Source organism: Branchiostoma floridae, chromosome 10 (assembly GCF_000003815.2).
Source record: "Branchiostoma floridae strain S238N-H82 chromosome 10, Bfl_VNyyK, whole genome shotgun sequence".
Classification (NCBI taxonomy): domain Eukaryota; kingdom Metazoa; phylum Chordata; class Leptocardii; order Amphioxiformes; family Branchiostomatidae; genus Branchiostoma; species Branchiostoma floridae.
This window is the reverse complement of record NC_049988.1, coordinates 13,127,115-13,145,714: the sequence shown is the minus strand read 5'-3', so window position 1 is coordinate 13,145,714 and position 18,600 is coordinate 13,127,115. Positions and strand designations below refer to the sequence as shown.

At 39.5% G+C, this 18,600-nt stretch overlaps 4 protein-coding genes across 7 annotated transcripts; 3 read left to right on the top strand and 1 right to left on the bottom strand.

Annotated features, from left to right (window-relative positions):
* The first annotated feature begins 152 nt into the window (after positions 1-152).
* Positions 153-4,056, top strand: LOC118423995. Its single transcript, XM_035832374.1, has 7 exons — positions 153-313; positions 1,347-1,443; positions 2,111-2,238; positions 2,375-2,462; positions 2,849-2,973; positions 3,409-3,535; positions 3,736-4,056. The coding sequence occupies exons 1-7, from the start codon at positions 156-158 to the stop codon at positions 3,793-3,795; spliced, it is 783 nt and encodes a 260-aa protein (XP_035688267.1). The 5' UTR covers positions 153-155; the 3' UTR covers positions 3,796-4,056.
* A 388-nt stretch (positions 4,057-4,444) lies between these two features.
* On the top strand, positions 4,445-9,432 carry LOC118423993 (galactose-3-O-sulfotransferase 2-like). 4 transcript variants are annotated; one of them, XM_035832369.1, is made up of 5 exons: positions 4,445-4,599; positions 5,886-6,081; positions 6,718-6,777; positions 7,004-7,085; positions 8,367-9,432. In XM_035832369.1, the coding sequence occupies exons 2-5, from the start codon at positions 5,909-5,911 to the stop codon at positions 9,402-9,404; spliced, it is 1,353 nt and encodes a 450-aa protein (XP_035688262.1). In that variant the 5' UTR covers positions 4,445-4,599; positions 5,886-5,908; the 3' UTR covers positions 9,405-9,432. The 4 variants fall into 4 exon arrangements, with proteins under 4 accessions (XP_035688262.1, XP_035688265.1, XP_035688264.1 ...); XM_035832372.1 differs by having other exon boundaries at positions 4,465-4,599; positions 5,889-6,081; XM_035832371.1 differs by having other exon boundaries at positions 4,492-4,603.
* Positions 9,433-11,394: 1,962 nt separating this feature from the next.
* Positions 11,395-13,775, top strand: LOC118423992 (galactose-3-O-sulfotransferase 3-like). The gene is made up of 2 exons (XM_035832367.1): positions 11,395-11,712; positions 12,240-13,775. Exons 1-2 carry the CDS (start codon positions 11,536-11,538, stop codon positions 13,269-13,271), a joined length of 1,209 nt encoding a protein of 402 aa, XP_035688260.1. The 5' UTR covers positions 11,395-11,535; the 3' UTR covers positions 13,272-13,775.
* A 16-nt stretch (positions 13,776-13,791) lies between these two features.
* On the bottom strand, positions 13,792-17,857 carry LOC118423991. The gene is made up of 7 exons (XM_035832366.1): positions 17,531-17,857; positions 17,024-17,117; positions 16,347-16,471; positions 15,857-15,935; positions 14,934-15,028; positions 14,558-14,684; positions 13,792-14,140 (listed from the first exon to the last, which is right to left on the bottom strand). The coding sequence occupies exons 1-7, from the start codon at positions 17,716-17,718 to the stop codon at positions 14,069-14,071; spliced, it is 780 nt and encodes a 259-aa protein (XP_035688259.1). The 5' UTR covers positions 17,719-17,857; the 3' UTR covers positions 13,792-14,068.
* Between the last annotated feature and the right edge of the window lie 743 nt (positions 17,858-18,600).

Genomic DNA, 18,600 nt, shown 5'->3' with positions numbered 1-18,600 from the left:
CGATACCAGAATCCATACCCCTACTGACACAGCAAACAGACCTTTGCTCGGCCGTTGATAACTAGACATCAATGCATTTTGTTTGACAAACAACGTCCTTAGGAAGTTTGTCTTGAATGACACTCACGCGGTCGGGCCGCAACATGGCTACCAAGATGGCCAAGACGTCTACGTTTTGGCTTCTTTTCTTAATGTCTTTGATCTGCAGTACCTTAGCGCAATACTGTACCAAGACCGGCCCGTGTAGCTGTACCATGGATGACGGAACGGGCACGATAGATCTCTCACCACTCGGCGCACAGGGTGGGATTGCGTAAGTAACCTCACACGCAAACTAACCTCTACATGTACTTGTAGATATTTAGCCAGTATTTTACTGTATTGAAACCAACAGCTTCTTTGAATACAAAGTAAACGCTTTCCGTTCTCTGTCTCATTTGAAAATTGTTTTTTAATCATTTCATGCCGTTTGAAATAGACTGAAGAAAGTGACCCAATTTTGTGTAAATTATGAGCCAGGTATTTAGTATTTAGGACCAAGTCACAGTTATATGAGCTCATATAATCTCATTGTTAGGAACTACTCATTTTGTATTCGAAAATGTTTCATTAAAAGTGTCTGTTACACTCGGAACTTTACAAAATAAGGAAGACTTTTTTCTACAGATGATAAAATCAATCTTGGTTTATTGATCAGGACAAAGGTTACACCCAAACGCAATATCCACTTTTCACGTGAGCGCACATACACGTTGATGATGTGTACGCAGAAACGTCCAAAGTACACATTTGGCCCTCTAGTGCTCAGCTATGGAATATTCTGTTAGTACATGTACACAAACGTCACTCTCGTGTGTTTCTGGCACACATACAGTTTAACTTGACTGCACATTATGGCATTAGTTAGTGCAACGGACAGCAATCTAACACCTAACATCTGTTTTTGTTTGTACATGACTCAGTTGTTTACTGTTTGCACCTATAACTGAAATTCCTTCTCATGGCCTTGTTTGAAGTTGGCATATTGGCAGTTATTGATGTTAAATGAACCATATGTACATGGCAATATTTAGAGGCTTAGTGGCATTTTCAGGTACAGTGGCATTATAGACTAGAAGCAGTGTGGCACAACCCATGAAAAGAACTGCTGTTTGCCTAATGATAAACTGTATCGCTACCAGGGGCTATAGCTACTCTCCAAGCAGAGGCTCTGTCCTGTTTTATAGTTGCACATGGCCACGTGTAATCTATCCAACATCGTTTTACAGACAAACACGTTTTTTAAAAGCTATTCATAGTAACGTAAAATTACATCTCAAGTTAACTTCCATCTTTTTTTTTTCCAGGTACGAAGACTACTATGCAGTACTATACCCTGACGCCTTCACCTACTCCTGGAACCCCTGCTTCTCCTTCAGCAAGTCGGGATGCTCGGGTGTAGCTGTATGTGCTATTTTTGTTTGTTTGAGTTTGAGCATTTCTTCAGTCATAAGAAACTCAAGTTGGCCTGCTGGCCGCTTTTCATTGCGATTATGAGGGAAGAGACAAGGGTCAAACCGTTTAACGTATTTACAAAGATACTGATTAACGTTGTATGATTACTATCCTTGTAAAACTGTAGACGTAATAATTCTAGAAAAACGCACGTATATCCTTATATTTCCATTCATAGAATTATCAGACAAACACACATGGCAAATGAAATTTGATCCATTTTCCTTGCTCATCCGTTCGGGTCGTTTCCATTACTGCAAGTGTCTCTTATAAATTAAAGGACAGATCTAGAGTTGCAATAGGATCAAACGTGTGTCTGACAGCATAGAAGACTGTTCCAAACGTTGGATATTTGTGATATTTTCAATGTCATCGTACTATGTGTGTGGATAGCCTCTGTTACAATGGGTGTTCTCCCTTTCAATTCTACTTATACATGCTAGATCGTAAGTTAAGGTTAGGAGTAGTTTGTCATGATAATTACACCACAACAAGTTGTTGAACTTAGCAGTACAATGTTGCCGCCTTGATTACTGTTATCATTAAATATCACAACGTGATTAATATTTCAAGGAAATTTGAGGTAAATTTTTGACGTTTTTCTTTTCATGATCAGGTGTGCCAAGTGGGCCAGTCGGACCCGTCAGAGGCCTATGACCTTGGTGTACACGATAACGCAGATTTCCAACCGGACTTTACCGGAGGTGGAATAGCTTTATACTACAATAGTCTATCATACGAGAGGTAAATATTTATCTTTCTCCCATAGCAGCAACCAATACTGACATTAATTAAAAATGCTTTATTGACATTATGTTCATAAATCTATAAGGGGTTGAGTAGAATAGCTACCTTTTAACATTATCTTTTGTTTCTTCAGAACGACGAAAATCTCGCTGATCTGCAGCACGTCTGGAACCACCACATTTACAGTGGATGGGGAGGACCCTTCTTACTTCAATAACTATGTACGTAGGGGCTTGGTGATTCAGAAAGACACACACACACACACACACACACACACACACACACACACACACACACACAAACGCATACTCAAACTCACACACACACACACACACAATCACACGCTGACGGACACTCACACACATACTCGCACACACACACATACACACGCACACACGCAAACGCACACACACACGAACGCACACACACACATGAGCGCGCACACATACATATGCTAATATGCTAACATGATCTTTAACATCAATGATCTTATCAGAGAAATTTCCCATACACTTCAATCACTCTGAATAAAGACTTAGTATGACGGAGCAATTTACAAAACGGCTCTAATACTTGACAGTTGTACGTAATGTTACTATCCACACAGGACTTCCGTTTGGAAAGCCCATACTGCTGTCCACAGTCCGGCCCCGGACCCACAGGACCAGGCCCTGGCCCAGGACCAATCGTAGTCACTGTCGACATCAGCGTCGGGAGCATCCTCTGCATTGTGTATGTGACTATTGAGTTTATAGTTGTAGGTTATCGTACATTTCATTCGAGAAAAGCCGACCCACAAAGATGTCGCTGTTTGTGTTGTAATTCCGTCCTCCTTTCCTTGGCTGCAGCAGTAGCATCCTATTCCTAACAGGACAGTGAGTGCAAGGAGCCCGGTAGGAATAGGATGGTACCCAGGCTAAGTACTGCAGCAGTGCTTCGTTTACTTCACCTTACTCTTAGTCATGCTATGGTCTGGATTTTTGGTGACAGATTTCTTTAGCTGTCAGTATTAACATCTGAGCTTCTATCAGCTTGCTTCATCGGATTCCTTTCACTAAAGTTCAACATATCTCGAAAAAACTTCAGTCACGCCACCTAGCGAATAGCAAACACCCTCCATCTCTGGAAAATTCTTCTTGCGTCAACTTTGTCTGTACTTTCTTCCAGTTTCTTTCCCACCGCTTTCATCTATATTGTGGGTGGTGTACTTCTCAACAAGTACGCCCGTCAAAAAGAAGGCAGGGACATCATTCCTAATATGGAGTTCTGGGCCTCGTTACCAGGGTTGATAAAGGTATATCATTTTTGTTTGAATCATTTTAAGGATTAGGAGAAAAAAGTTTAGTTTAGTAAGGAAACAATAATGGTGGATAGAACTTTGATCAGATCATAATGGTAAACTAAAGGTTTCATGTACAAATCATAATAATGATATGGTTGTCATGTTCTTGTCAATTTTTCTAAAACTATGTTATCTTTGATTCTTTCTTCCAGGACGGCTTTCTGTTCGCAATTTCGCCGATCCGCAAACAGTCCAGTTACGAGCAAGTGTAAACTCATATTGAGCAGATGGAAATGGCAGTGACAGCGTAACCAAAGCGCCCACGAACAAAAGCTACGATTTTAACGCAAATAATATGAATAGTCAAAGTTTTGCCAATAGAACAACTTAACTTAATCGTATGTTTATGAAAAGAATAATACAAGATATTTCTAATCATACATCATGGTCATCTGTGACACCGTTTAAGTTAGGTTTATTAAATGAAACGCACGCAGCTATTCCTAATAAAGTGAACTGTCTGTCTGTCTGTATATCAGGTGGTTGATTAGTTGTATCTACATATTATATTTCCGCTTTAGAGGGACCAAAGACACATGGATGCATTTGTTCTTACAACTACAACAATAAGGCGAAAGACGAACTGTCCAAATACTACGTCCAAAACTGACACGTCCTACAATGTAACGTTTGGGCTACGCGGAAAGAGGAAAAAAACTGCAGCTGCAGCCACCACAGTCGCTTACCAAGACCTACTTTAACCTCATTGCTGTTACATAGTCTTGACAACATCAACAGGGATGAAACTGTGTAGCCATACTCGTTTTGACAACAGCCATTGATTTGTTGCAAGGAATGACGAAACCGCTAGATGTCGCTATTACAGAATCAATTAAAGAATTGGCTGATCATTCTCTGACGTCACGTGTCCTTCGGATATGCTAATTGACTGGTCCTTCATGGCAGGCTTGACACAAATTAACACAGGCGTTGTCTACAACATAAACAGGCAACAAACGTGTCACTGTTTTTACGGATAAAGTGCAGCCAAGGGAGGAGGTGATTTCAAGCCAAAGGTAGGTGTGTTTATTCGTGAATATATGAAAACTACTGTAAAAATGGAAATATTCACGGTGGTCTTTTTCGAAGTGACTTCTTCATTAATATTAAAGGCTACCGCGATTACAGCCCCCCACCCCACATACAGTAAAATCCTGCATAATTGCAGTAACTTGTTTTAACCGCGAATTAGAAATCACCGCGCAACAATCAGTTTTCTCTGTAACTTTTTTTTTCATTAGCCAAGAAGCTATGTTCATATGTAGTTTGGTTCATATGAAGTGGCCATAACACTATACATTTGAAAGTATACGAAGCCCAACAACTTGAACAAGTTTACTTCACAATCAACACCTGCATTTTACATATCAGTTGATAGGGGCAAGCATAGTAAACTTTCGCGTTGTAAGTTCGAAATTCGTTGCAATTACATGCCACCAGTGGTAAATAAAATTGTATGGTGTCTCCCCTGCCTTTGGATCTGATTTCAGAAGATCTAGCCTAACTTTCTGCTCAAAAGGACGGATATGGATACAATGGCCTTTCGTATATCCTGCCAACAGTGTTTAATTTTTGTTCAGCATTTCGACTGAACAGTGCACATGTACATAGGGTAATCACACCGGTTGGGTAGGTTTCTACTCTCACCAGGCATTCGTGGAAGGGTCAGAAAGAAAGAACTATATCCCCAGGGGATTTATATGTTATTAAGGCTCCAAACATAAGCTAGCAGGCGAGAATTTGGCGTCGAATTTCTCCATTCTATGGCACAAGGTGTGTTCAGTTGACTAGTTTTCCTTTACTTTAACGCTAAGAGAACGTAGGTAAATATCGTTATCTGACATTTTACTGCCAGTTTCTTTGAATCGAGGTCAGCGAATTTGATTTAGATCAGTGGACGCGCGGACACTGACATACCACAGCAGCGGCCATCTTGATTCAACAAACTGTTTTGAATTACTTGTTACCTATGCTTTGGAAATAAGAAATTTCCTACATTGTGATTAAGTGCATGAAGGTTACTTTTTAACATGATAATACATATCTTTTGACACTCTATACTGCTATCGTACATCTTTTTGGTACCCTTTAAATAGATCAAAGGGTCAGGAAGACAGGAACTGTCTAAATAGTCGAAGTTTGTTTGTATTTCTACCCGGTAAACCACCTCATGGCGTAACACACTATATTTGTACTGAAGTGTACAAGCTGCATATCTAGACAGATTTACTTGCGATTGTTGTCCTTGGATATACATGTGCCTTAAAATGGCTCAAATTCTATGTCTCTCTTTGTCTTACAGCAGCAACCAGTGACAACTAAGACATGCATCGGAAACTTTCAGTGTTCGTCACAGTGTCACTGTTATCACTATCGACTATCATTGTCTTCTACACTGGAAACTTCGGACTACATACTCGGCGCTTCGTTCATGACATACACCTGTCTCCGCATTTAAGTTTCCAAACGACACAGTCGGACTCTCCCGCGTCCATTCCGTAAGGCCCCCTTTCCACTAGACGGCGATCGCGCTGCGCTCTCACTGCGACCTAAATAGGATATGTGTAATCTTCACTTTCACACTTGGTATATCATACAAAACGTAAAAGTGTGACTGAAAAGACAACAAAACACACGAGGTGTAAAAAGATTCGTTTCTTGTCTATAGAATTCGTTGAGCGATCTGTCAAATTTTAGGTCGTAGAGAGAGCGCGGCGAGAGCGCCGTCCCAGTGGAAAGGGGGAATAAGTACTGAGCGCTAGAATCAACTGTACGTTGAGATACCCATGTACATATTATTGCGTGTTTCCCATGGTTCAATAGTAATCAGAATGACTGGGCTTAAAATATGTTGTCAATGAACGCCCCCGTCATTATTTGTAGTTTGGATACCATTTTGAGTTTGGCATTCACACGTTTTTATAGTATACTAAGGTGGTGTTTAATATCATAATTAGGTGGTTGTTAATGAAGCAGGTCAAGTTATATCAACGTTGTACGTGCTGCATTGGATAACCTTTGTTAAAGCGAATTATCTTGCTGTTGACATGCATAAATGTCATTGTCCTTGAGTAATTGCGAGGAGTCACGTATACTCTAATAATTCCTACTATGTGTCAATGACATGTTTACAGGTCAAATCACTCCTCAATCCAGAATGATCAGGATATCAGAAAGAGCAGTCGGAATCTCAAGTAAGATTTTCTAGACATTTAGAAACGTTAACGTCGGGGCAATGAGGAAAATGTGAAGCAGTCTTTTTGTTTTCATGAGGTCATTTTGATTATGCATTGAAATATTTACTATCTTTTATTTAATCCTAGTGTCATAGAACAGGGCTTTTAAAATTGTATCATTATTTTCACAATATTTACATTTTGATTGGAGTCTACTTCACGTAATGCTTCATGTTTTTCACAGGGTCAATGGAGACGAAAAGCCTACACAAGCGCCAAACAAAACTGCAAAATGTGTCAGGCAGGACAACTTCGTTTTTGCAAAGGTCAGAAGTTATTTTGTATTTTCTGCTTAGAAAATGCGGCAAGGAATAATGTTAAGCATATGCAATAATGTTGGATTGTGTATCCAATCATTATAGCATGATTTATTATTTCTTATTTGGTCGACAGTTTGAATCTCCAGGGACTGTCGTATCAGAGTTTGCATCAAAACGAGGCAGAAGATGATATATCCTAGTTATAAGCCTGTACGAGGGGGGTTCAATAAGTTCTTTGCCTCACCAAGAAATAACAAGCACAACTCAGATTTTCAGGCACAACTTCATAGTATGAAGTCTTTTATCAATATCCTCCAAATTACAAATCATTGGAGTCATTACTTTCCAGGCATTCGTTTTTTCTAAATTAGAAGGTAAGTGGGGAGAAAAAGAAGGGTGAAGTGTGATCAGACAATTTGACCTCACACCTCAGGTTGCAGATCAATTGTCCACCTTTTTTTTTCGTTATTCCTTACCTAACGTTACTGGGTGTCGCCTGCAACATGATGATCACAATAATTTGAATTTTGGTACACATTTATATAAGACTTTATACATGTACGTGGGGTTATCAATAAGTCCCCGACTTTACCGAGAAAAAATAAGCACAGCTCAGATTTCGAAGCATAGATGTCAAGTATAAAGTCTTATATAAATATGTACCAAAATTCAAATTAGTGTGATCATTACTTTGCAGGCGACACCCAGTAACGTTAGGTGAGGGAGAAGGAAAAAACGTGGACAATTGACCTGACCTGAGTGTGTGGGTCAATTTGCGCTGCTGGAAGTTAGAAACCCAATTCTTTTTGCTTGAAATAGGAAGAGAATCATTATCAAACATTTTGACAACGTCTTTTGTTAATTTATGGCATGGGAAACTAGACCCACACATGTCTGATCACAATTCACACAACTTTTTTCTCGCCACTTACCTTCTAATTTAGGAAAAACGAATGCCTGGAAAGTAATGACTCCAATGATTTGAAATTTGGAGGATATTGATAAAAGACTTCATACTATGAAGTTGTGCCTGAAAATCTGAGTTGTGCTTGTTATTTCTTGGTGAGGCAAAGAACTTATTGAACCCCCCTCGTATCTAAGAATCCCATTGTCGGCAATTCCATCGGTAGATGCTATGGTAAATATTTAAATGTGCCTGTAACGTGTAGATAATATTGTTGTGGACATTTGAGCTTAATATTACCAAAAAGCTTCCATGCATGGTCTCTAGACCCGCTTATCTAAAAGAGTGACTGTCACCGTAATTTTTTAATTTACATTTCACAGGTTCACAAGTGTGGTTCCACCACAATTCAGTCCATATTCTTCCACTACGGGTACAACCACAAGCTGATAGTGGCACTACCGAGAACCAATCGTAAAGCATGGATCGGAAAACCTCACAGCATCACAGAGAAGTCCTACAAACCGACCCCTGATGGAAAACAGTGGAACATCTTCAACCACCACAGCGTGTACGACAAGGAAATGTTTCTAAAGCTGATGCCAAAAGACACAAAATTCCTCACCATTCTCAGACAGCCAATAAGCCGACTAAGTTCAGCTTTCAACTACTTCAGTCTGCACAAATACTTCACAAATATGCTAAACGTCAGTGTTGAACAGAGACAGTCGCCAATCCAGATATTCTTGAGCGCCCCGTGGTATTGGGAGCAACATTTCCACCCAGTGCGCTCGGCATATGGCTCACTCAACGACCTTGGTTGTATCCGAAACTGTATGGCGCAAGATCTAGGAATGGAGAAAAGTCAATACAACAAGCCTGACGCCGTAAAACGTTACATAGAAAAACTGGGCAAAGATTTTACGACAGTGATGATTCTAGAGAAGCTGGAAGAATCGTTGGTGCTTTTGAAAAGGCGAATGTGTTGGTCTCTTCAGGATATAATCTTTTGGGAGAAAAAGCAGTTCAAGAAGAGACCATACGTTGTCAGAGCCGGAGATTTGAGGTTTCGCGGGTCAGCCCTCAAAACGGATTTCACAGATAAAATGCTGCATAACTACGAAATGTACAGCAACATTGACTTTCAGATATACGACTTTTTCTATGACAAACTCACAAAAGACATTGCTGAAGAAGGACAAGACTTTCTTGAAGAAGTAGAACACTTTAAAGACATACTGAGCAAAGTAGCCTCTTACTGCATATCTAAACGCAAACCAAAGATAGCATGGGCCAAGGCGTCAAAGTGGAACACGCCATTTTCTATAAACGAGAAATACTGTCAGTTGTTGAGCGAAGAGAGACCAGGCTGGGATAGGATATTACGAGAACACTATTATGATAATATGGATAAACAATGATAAAGCGGATGACATAGGATTGTGCATAATGATAAATGATGTAGTATGTTTATGATACCTGTAGGACGATTATTGTGTGATATGTTATCAGATCACTACCATTATATGGTGTGTTTGTTATATTGTCACCTCCGAGAAGGAGGTTCTAAAGATGATAATTGTGGTTATTATATCACTCCCATTATATGTGCGTGTTTGTTATTTTTTTGCGTCCAAGAAGAGGGTTCGAAATATGATAATTGTGTTTATTAGACCACTCCCATATATGGTGTGTTTGTTTTATTACCTATGAGAAAGTTTTGGTTGTGCTTGTGTGTTGAACGCACCTGTAACTCAGGTTCTTGAGATCCCGAAAAGACTTTTTTGGCCCCCTAGAAGTATTTTCAAATCCTGCAATATTACAATCCAACATCCCTTCCTGAACGTAGTGTGGTCTAAGTATAGTCCATCGACAGCTGGTCAGCTTACTACCGGAGAAATGGTCCCTTATGGGAGGGAGGGGGTGATGGGGTTTAATAAGGGAAGGGGAAGATCACTAACATCTGTAATACCCTAGCGCATTAAGAACTTCACAAAATCACGAGGAATGAGATTTTCGTTTATGTGTCTTTATTTCTAAATTAAAAATTTTGAATTTCCGTTTCCATAAAATACAGTTTTATTTACGCAGGTTTTTACGGTTTTTAAAAAGATCATTAATGATATTTATTTCACATGCAGTACAACTAATAAAGGGCCCAACAAAGTAACATACGTATACGTGTCACCTTGCTTATCTATTCTTGAATAGGTCAGAAACAAATTTCTGTACAGTAAGGCTGAATTGAACTGCTGGACTGTAATCCACAGGTCTGACGTGTGACTGTCTCGTGTTTGACGTATAAGAGGGTGTCCCGAAGGCCAGAAAATTATATCCGACTCATTGGTTAGGATGATTACCTGTCGGACAAGTTTTCCACGCCTGCGATACATAGTACTACATAATTGAAGCGCCTATGAATAAACATCTATTCAGAAAACATGAGAATCTTATACGGATTCAAGCCAGAATTTTCTTCAGAAATTGTCTAAATCTTTGAGAAAACCTTTTCCTACCTTCCACAAAAGTAAGTATACTTTTTCTACATGTTTACCTTTCGGGTGAGGTCACCCTGGTCGAGGTCAGAGTAATTTGGCCACGCAACAACAACAACAACAACAACGTCGGCCATGTTAGTTCGATGCTTCCGTTTGACATAGGCTATCCCAGTGCTAGTGATGTTCCACTGCAAACGTTCATGTGATACGAAGTATACGTTACATGATATTACTACTAACGTTTGTGTGTGTGTGTGTGTTGCTTCCATATGTTTATACACAAGTAGAAAGAATGCAGTAACGTTCCTTTTTTACACATTCGTTAGCATTGTAAATCAGGAGAAACATTTAGATTTAAAAATGTCAATCATTTCCAGTACCACCTACCATTAAAACATGGATCGGAAGATTTTGGCTCTCAACATATTGTCGTTACTGTCTGTACTGACAATAGCTCTGTTCTACACCGGGGACTACCTTCCAAGGACGGTCAACATTCGTAACTACCATTTCATGAACCTGACCACTGGTCTTAACTTTCACTACAAACAACGAGCCTTTCCAGGCTCCAGTCAGTAAGTACTGTAAAATCTTCTTGTAATGTCATATGATTACATACTTTTATTGACAACTGTCTATCTTTACCTTGAATCTTTACCTTGAACCACAGCCAGTCGATACCCATGCGGGTAATAAGGCTGTCCTAGTTGTGTCGGTGGTAGCGCCAATATGAGAAGTGGTACTCAAATAGGTCTGGATGCAGTCCCCATGTCTATGACATACTTAAGTTTAAAAGTGTAGACAGGGACACTGTTTTAGGTCCTTATGGATGTTTGTCTAGTCTTGGTGGGTGTTTGTAGATATATGAATATTGCAGTGTGTCATGATGTGAGGCAAAAGGTGGTGTAACTGGAGACTGTCAGGATGGGAAGGTTGGTTGGCCCGGGTTCAAAGTTGTTGACAGGAAAATACGTACACAGAAGCAGCGAGAAATTCACAATAATGAATAAATCAACAAATCTAGGAAAATTTTGAATGTTTCAATTTGTTGTTAATGTTGGACAATACATACCAGTTGTACCGTTGTATTCCACGCAACATGACTTTATCTTGTTATTTAAAAAAAAATCGTATGTTTTCCTATAGGATAAGTGATGAGGGGAACCTAGAAACGTCAAACCAAACAGCGAAGATGCAGTGTACCAGACAGAATAATTTCGTGTTTGCCAAGGTCAGTACTGTTGCCCATACTTAGAAACTAGAAGCTTTATTGTCACAACAAAAAACTATAAACTACAAAATAGAGATACATGATAAGTCTTAGACTTCTGCTGACTAAACAATATAGAAAACCAAATTAGAATATCGAATCGTCATACAATCAGATGGAGTATACGTGTCATCATCTTTTCTCACAACAAAGCAATTCTTTATGTATTTACCTATCGTAGCTTTATTAGGTCTGTAAGATTAGTCAAATCTACTTCTGGTATCGAGTTTCTTACTGTTCTGTAAGACACAACGTATTGTCAAAAGAACATATAACGTTATCAGTAATTGCAAACGATAAGCTCAATATGCAACATTTCTTCATTCATTCTAACGTTAACATTTCGATCACATTCGTTTTGCTGTACCATTGACATACATGTATCATTTGTTTGTTGTGCCCTTGGTTCTATCTCTCGCCAAAGGGCCAAGAAATGTTACAAAGTACACTAAGACTTGTTCTCATTGTCCTATATTTTCAATCTATAGGTGCACAAATGTGGCTCCTCTACAATCCAGGCCATCTTCTTCCATTACGCCTATAACCACAAGTTGATAGTGGCTCTTCCAATGCGTACCAGAAGAGCATGGATCGGAAAACCTCACAACATCACAAGCAAATCCTACAGAGCGACCCCTGGCGGGAAACAGTGGAACATCTTCAACCATCACAATGTTTATGACAAGGAAATGTTTCTAAAGCTGATGCCACCAGACACAAAATTTGTCACAATTCTCAGAGAACCGTCAAGTCGAATAAGTTCGGCTTTTAACTATTTCCACTTGCACAATTTTTTCACTGGAATGTCGGATTCTGTAACTAAAAATAGGACTTCTCCCGTGAAGATTTTTATGAACGATCCTTGGTACTGGGAGAAACGTTTTCATCCACCGCTCAAAACCGGAGCGGGCTCGATCTATGATTACGGTTGCATTCGAAACTGCATTGCGCATGATCTTGGCCTTGAAGAAAAACGTCGTACGGACCCGGATGCCGTAAAACGTTACATCGAAGAGCTGGACGAAGATTTTACGACAGTGATGGTTTTGGAGCGACTAGACGAATCACTGGTGATGCTGAAACGTCGCATGTGTTGGTCACTGAGGGACATCATCTACCGAAAAGGCACCAGGCTCAAGAGTCGATCTTATAAGTTTAAAGGCGAATCCGTGCAACTGAAGGGGTCTGACATGAAGAACAATTTTACACAGAAAATGTTGGATAACTTTAAAAACTTCAGCGCAGCAGACTTTGCGATCTACAACCATTTTTACGCAAAGTTGTCAAAAGAAATCGCAAAAGAAGGACAGGATTTTGTCGAGGAGGTCACACAGTTTCAAAACATACTAGCTGATGTAGGCCACTATTGCAGAACACCACATAAAGCACCTGTATTATGGCTTGAGAAGTCGAAGTGGAACGCTAGGTTTTCTATAGACGTCAAATTTTGCACATTGTTAAGAAAAGAGCGACCTGGATGGGCTGGACTTTTGAAAAGACAATACTATGATCATGTCTAAAACAGCAATCACAGTAAAGGCTAGGATATTTACAGGCAATCTATTACATAAACTGTGAGCTACAGTAAAAGGTTATCAAAACATCGATATTGTATGACTTAATAAGAATATATGATCAGCTTGATGCTGCACATACTCCAGATTCTCTTTAGAGCCCTGAGTATATCATTCAAAGTTATACTTGATTGCAGTGTCTACAACCATCAATTCTACTGTACGCAGCAATACCACTGTCCCATAGGCTTTGCATTTACAGAAAATATTTTCTGCGTATACTGGCTTACTGCACACAGAATTTTAACAAGACAAAGGAATTATTCATGTACAAAGATATCTGTCTAAGTCTTCATCACCAAAGACTGTAACATTATATGTTATTTTATCTACTTATTTCGGACACTGAGGTCCGCGAAATAGCCAGATCAGTTTGACTTATACAGCAATCATATACATTATGTAAATTTGATATTGTGACGGCGTCTCAGCTGATGACGAAACTATAAGGCATAAACGTTAAGCTATAACAATATCAAATTGTTATATCTGGCTGACCACATACTAAAATTTAGTATGATTGATAAAGTGTTTTTAAAATCTAATGCCAATTGCAAGGGTAAGCACACAGACGCAATAACGTAAAATATCTACTAAATATAGTCTATAGATATCTGACGTTTCTATATATCTTTCTGATGTTTCTACGCACATTTCTGGGGGCTTCGAATTCTCCATGCTATTATAAACAGTAGAGACATGAAAAAGACATTGCGTGTCGATAGTATGCAACAAAACTGTCCTCAGATTTTGTCGTAGTTCGTGTCTCCTGCCGTAGCACCTCTACAGGGGCTCGTTGCAAACCTGTAGCCGTCCTGAAAATACAAATTGAAATATTCTAGAAAGATCTGTTTTTTTTGTTGTTGATTTGCCAATGTGTCAGTCGTGCTTTAAGATATACATCATAAAAACTAAGAGTCCTTGGCTAAAATTCGCAATCAAACTTCGATACTTTTATCAACAATGTTATCAAAACACCTCGTTTGAAAACACCAAACACAATCTAACAACTTGAGGTTCTGCTGCATTATCAAAATCGGTCGCCAGGGGACTCATAATCGATCTTGACCGTTATGTTTAAAACACCCGTCCACATACCAAATATCATTACAGACCGTCCTGAGGTTCTTAAGTCGTTAGTGTGAAGACACATACAAAACAACAGAAAAAGCAAAAACTATACCTCCATTTTTCACGAAGGTCGGAAACCAAATAGTCAGTGATGACTATACCTTTATTGTTCCGGGTAATTCTGACCAGAAGTAGACGTTAGGTACGAGGTCTCTGCCGCTTTTTCCTCGCGCCAATTTGTTAAAGGCGACTCCTCCCGCACAGTACAGGAAAATTCCGGGGAAGAATCTGTGGAAGAAGCATGTTGTACATCGTATTACATGAACATTATGAATAGACATACAGACATAGATAAAGTTTATAATTACTCCATGGAAACTCTATGAGACGCAGTTTCATCTACATATTTGGTGTTTTGTAAACGTTGGGCACATTGCACACAAGAAGTAGTAGGTGAACTGATGTTTAACGTTATTTCATTCAAATAAACGTTTACATAAATCAAACTATTGAATTCGTACTAAAAGTAAAACTTACATTATACACAGAACGGATCCAAAGCTTATACTGGCGGCTAGTCCAGGCCAGGGCCCTTGCTTCACGCAGCTGTGTCGACTCACTAACGTGAATTGCTATGTAAAGGTAAGAAATGTATATTGATATGTAACCATGGCAACATTGTCCGGGTATTTTACCTTGATGAACGTTGAAAAGTTAGCCTCTACCAGGCTCTGAGTACTAGTATTGTTGGTCAAATATTAGAAATTGGACAAATGGGGTCCTGTACTGACTCCTCTGGCCTGGTGACTCCCACATCAAACTATTCCCTCTATTTGTCCAATTTCTGCTATTTGATTTATGATTCGAGGAGCCTGGTAGAGTCTTTTGAAATGTGGCAAAAATTCAAAATCTGCATAACAACATTTGGTAGCATCTATTGTCACATGTAAAAGTAAACAGTAGTAATTTAAGTAATTGGCTTTGGCTTGTTTGTCCTAACACGTCATTTCCACTGGAGACTGCGACTGTGCTGCAACCGCTGAGCGACGAATGATTTAAAAGATTGCAACGAATTTCAAAGGCAAAGAACAGTATCATGTCTCGTATTCCCATAATGAAATAAATGGTCAATGTCAACGAAATCAAATTGGGTCACTTTACGGTCGCTCAGCAATCGCAATCCAGTGGAAATGGGGCATTACGGAAATTGATTCATAGTTTAACTATTCAACTTTTGATAATGAAAACTGTACTTAAGCAGAAAATTGAACAGAGGTAGAATCTTACAAAAACAAAACAAAAAAACACGATAGAATTACCCAATCAGACAATGCTACAGTTCATGATACACGGCTTTTCGTAACAGGGGAAAACATTAGTAATTCTGGAGCAAACCCATAGACCAATTCGGGGAGGGGGGTGCTTAAGTTTTCAAAGAGCGGAAATTCTGCTATACTCACGTAAGCATTCGTTGATACTTCGCCTGTTACTGTGAGGTCATCACTGTTCTGTGTACACTCCAGAACTACATTTAGAGTTCTGTAACCAAAATCACAACAGGTAACCATATTTCTGTGTGTCTTATAGCAACCAAAGAAATTGATATGTTTTCAAAAGACGGTAGAAAATTAAAATGACTCAAATGTGATGGAAAATTATTAGTTCATTAGACCGATATATGCGTGTTTCAAATTGAATTCAAACACATAAATGTCAAGAGAGAATGCATGACTTATAATCAATGGCCTTATATCCCACATGGGAGGAAGAGGATAAATATTAAGTAAGTACAATTGAATGGTGGATAACCCAGTCTGAGGTATATGTGGTGTCATTTACTATAAGCACTGAATAAAACCACCTGAGTAGTTGAAGCGAATGAGATGCAGATGATTATTATCATCATTATTATTGTTATGTAGTACTCTACAAATTGAACGATACCCTTACTTTGTCCCATCTCTGCTCGTGTATGTCAGCACCCAGTTGTCGTTTACATCCTTGTTGAAGGTGACAGAATCTTGAATACCGATGTCAAAGGACTGTGTTGTGTCGGTGCTACTGACTTGACATGCCTGTTCGTATCGCCATGACAAAGAAAAGGAGATGCAAATAAAGTACATATTATTCACAAATGTGTGTTCATGAAAGCTAGAATCATGTCATCTTTCAGAAACTTTGTGGATCTTTGAATCTTTTTGATTAACCGTTGTGCACACGATACCGATGCTGTTTGCGGTCAAGCAAAAGGAGCATTTTAAGGTGAATAAGACCCAGGGGCTTTTCAAACTCAGTTCCGTTTGGGACAGCATACGTAAGGAATAGTTTAATCAATTTACATATGCTGGACAGTATGTTTGTAATGTCACAATACCTCCGTTTGTGACTACATCTGTAACCCTGCAGTGATAACTAGTTGCTGAGCAGAGTACCGCGAAACAATCATTATGCCAATAGCAATGGGCAGAGGAAGGTCACGGATCGAAGCACCGAAATGTCGGGTCATGTAGGTACATGGTTGTGGATATAGAATTCGCCATACATCTAACGTTATATGTGAAGACAAAGATCTACATTATACAGTACATGATTTGAGAATCTTAAAAAAACATCAGGAGGAAGCTTACTGCCACATTGGAGCACTGAGACATAGAGAAAGATTCACACGGGTTCCAGGAGTACAGCCATGGTCCAAAATCCGTGGGAGTCACGTCCTTGAACCTATGAGAGTGTAGGCCTTGTAAATATGATGGAATAATGTATTAACAACACTATTTCAACGATGTCTGATACATTAATTCACAAGAAGAGAGGCAATCACAAACCAGTCTTTGTTTGTCTCTTTTTCGGTTCTCCCATGAAGCTTAACTTCAGTTTCTATTGACGTACTCACAAAGTCCGTGCGTCACAACTGATAGTAGCAACACATAAAAGTCTTGTATCAATTAAATGTACTTTTACATTTTGCATATGAAGAACAATTGAAACCTGTACGGGCCACGTATTCAGAAGACTTATGCTTGACCATTGTGCATATATGACGCTAAAATGAACTGTTTGTGATCAAGTTTAATAACTTAATTGCATTGCTCAGCCATATGTTTTGACAAGTTTAAGTTTCCAGAGTTACTTACCTGGGTTTACCCGACGACTGGACAGACGTGAGGTCTATGTAACCCGACTTATCGTCCATCTCGCATGCGCATGACATTTTCTTCACGCAGGTTTGGGACCTGACTTGAGAAACCAGCTCAGAAGTTATCAGGACGACGAGAAATAACGTCAGTGTATGGCGTAGTCTGAACAGTTTTGCACCCGCCATTTTGAAAGTTCTAACGTCAAATACGCCTGACAGGCACGTGAGTGAGTAAACATACTCAGTTCTCGGTGTTTGAGGACAAGCCGCCAAAGATAAAGCGACCAAAGTACAGCCGTGGGCGATGCCAACTTTTATTACTGACAAAGTCGGCAAAGTACTTTCACAGCATATGCTATCAAGTACTTAGTATGTGAGGGAAAAGGAGAAGAAAATATTTTTGTAGACCACAAAAGTCTGACGTAGCTATTAAAGGCGGTTGTTTTCTAGTCCGCAGACAGTTATTGGGTAATCAGGTATGACGTATTACAATCAATAGTGTAATCAGGTCTCAGCAATCTCGTATCCAGAGCAGTTTCACGTGAGAGCGGATAGTAGTCTGGGAACGAGGCGAGGTCAAACTTGTCTTCAACTTTAACCTCTGACCTAAATTTTCTCGACCGAGCGGGCGATGTCAGTCGAACCGCAGGTCACCGTAGAACGCGTTATTCTCTGAAATACGGCTTACGCCGGGTCACGGACTGACCCCGCTGCATGGGTGTAAACAACAGCTTATTTTGAAACAAAGACACGTTAGATATACATAATGTTTATACTTTTTCGTATCTACATGATTTGCCCAGCACAGCCAAGTGGATATTTATTGCATTGCAAAAGATCAGCCAACGCTGTGGCCCCTCAAAAAAAAGCAATTTTCGGTCTGTGTATTTGTGATTATATTTTCTCCAGATGGCCGGGGCACAATCAGTTTTGTCCACAGTAGGACAGTCCAGTTCCTCACATTTACATTGATACCAAACTTGAAGGGTAAATTTTAGGAGAAACGGTTTTGCCCCCAAATTAACTGCGAACATGCGCAAATCACAGTGGTGAAGTTTCAGTCTGGTT

What these genes read in the sequence shown, in the direction of transcription:
- LOC118423995 (XM_035832374.1), top strand. Translation starts at nt 156, where the DNA reads ATGGCCAAGACGTCTACGTTTTGGCTTCTTTTCTTAATGTCTTTGATC. An exon ending in CGGGATGCTCGGGTGTAGCT is followed by an intron (nt 1,444 to 2,110) that starts GTATGTGCTATT and finishes TTTCATGATCAG; the next exon opens with GTGTGCCAAGTGGGCCAGTC. An exon ending in GGGAGCATCCTCTGCATTGT is followed by an intron (nt 2,974 to 3,408) that starts GTATGTGACTAT and finishes ACTTTCTTCCAG; the next exon opens with TTTCTTTCCCACCGCTTTCA.
- LOC118423992 (XM_035832367.1), top strand. Translation starts at nt 11,536, where the DNA reads ATGTTGGACAATACATACCAGTTGTACCGTTGTATTCCACGCAACATG. An exon ending in ATAATTTCGTGTTTGCCAAG is followed by an intron (nt 11,713 to 12,239) that starts GTCAGTACTGTT and finishes TTCAATCTATAG; the next exon opens with GTGCACAAATGTGGCTCCTC.
- LOC118423993 (XM_035832369.1), top strand. Translation starts at nt 5,909, where the DNA reads ATGCATCGGAAACTTTCAGTGTTCGTCACAGTGTCACTGTTATCACTA. An exon ending in GACTCTCCCGCGTCCATTCC is followed by an intron (nt 6,082 to 6,717) that starts GTAAGGCCCCCT and finishes ACATGTTTACAG; the next exon opens with GTCAAATCACTCCTCAATCC. An exon ending in ACAACTTCGTTTTTGCAAAG is followed by an intron (nt 7,086 to 8,366) that starts GTCAGAAGTTAT and finishes TACATTTCACAG; the next exon opens with GTTCACAAGTGTGGTTCCAC.
- LOC118423991 (XM_035832366.1), bottom strand. Translation starts at nt 17,718, where the DNA reads ATGGCGGGTGCAAAACTGTTCAGACTACGCCATACACTGACGTTATTT. An exon ending in CTCAGTGCTCCAATGTGGCA is followed by an intron (nt 16,472 to 17,023) that starts GTAAGCTTCCTC and finishes CGATACGAACAG; the next exon opens with GCATGTCAAGTCAGTAGCAC. An exon ending in AAGTATCAACGAATGCTTAC is followed by an intron (nt 15,029 to 15,856) that starts GTGAGTATAGCA and finishes ACCTTTACATAG; the next exon opens with CAATTCACGTTAGTGAGTCG.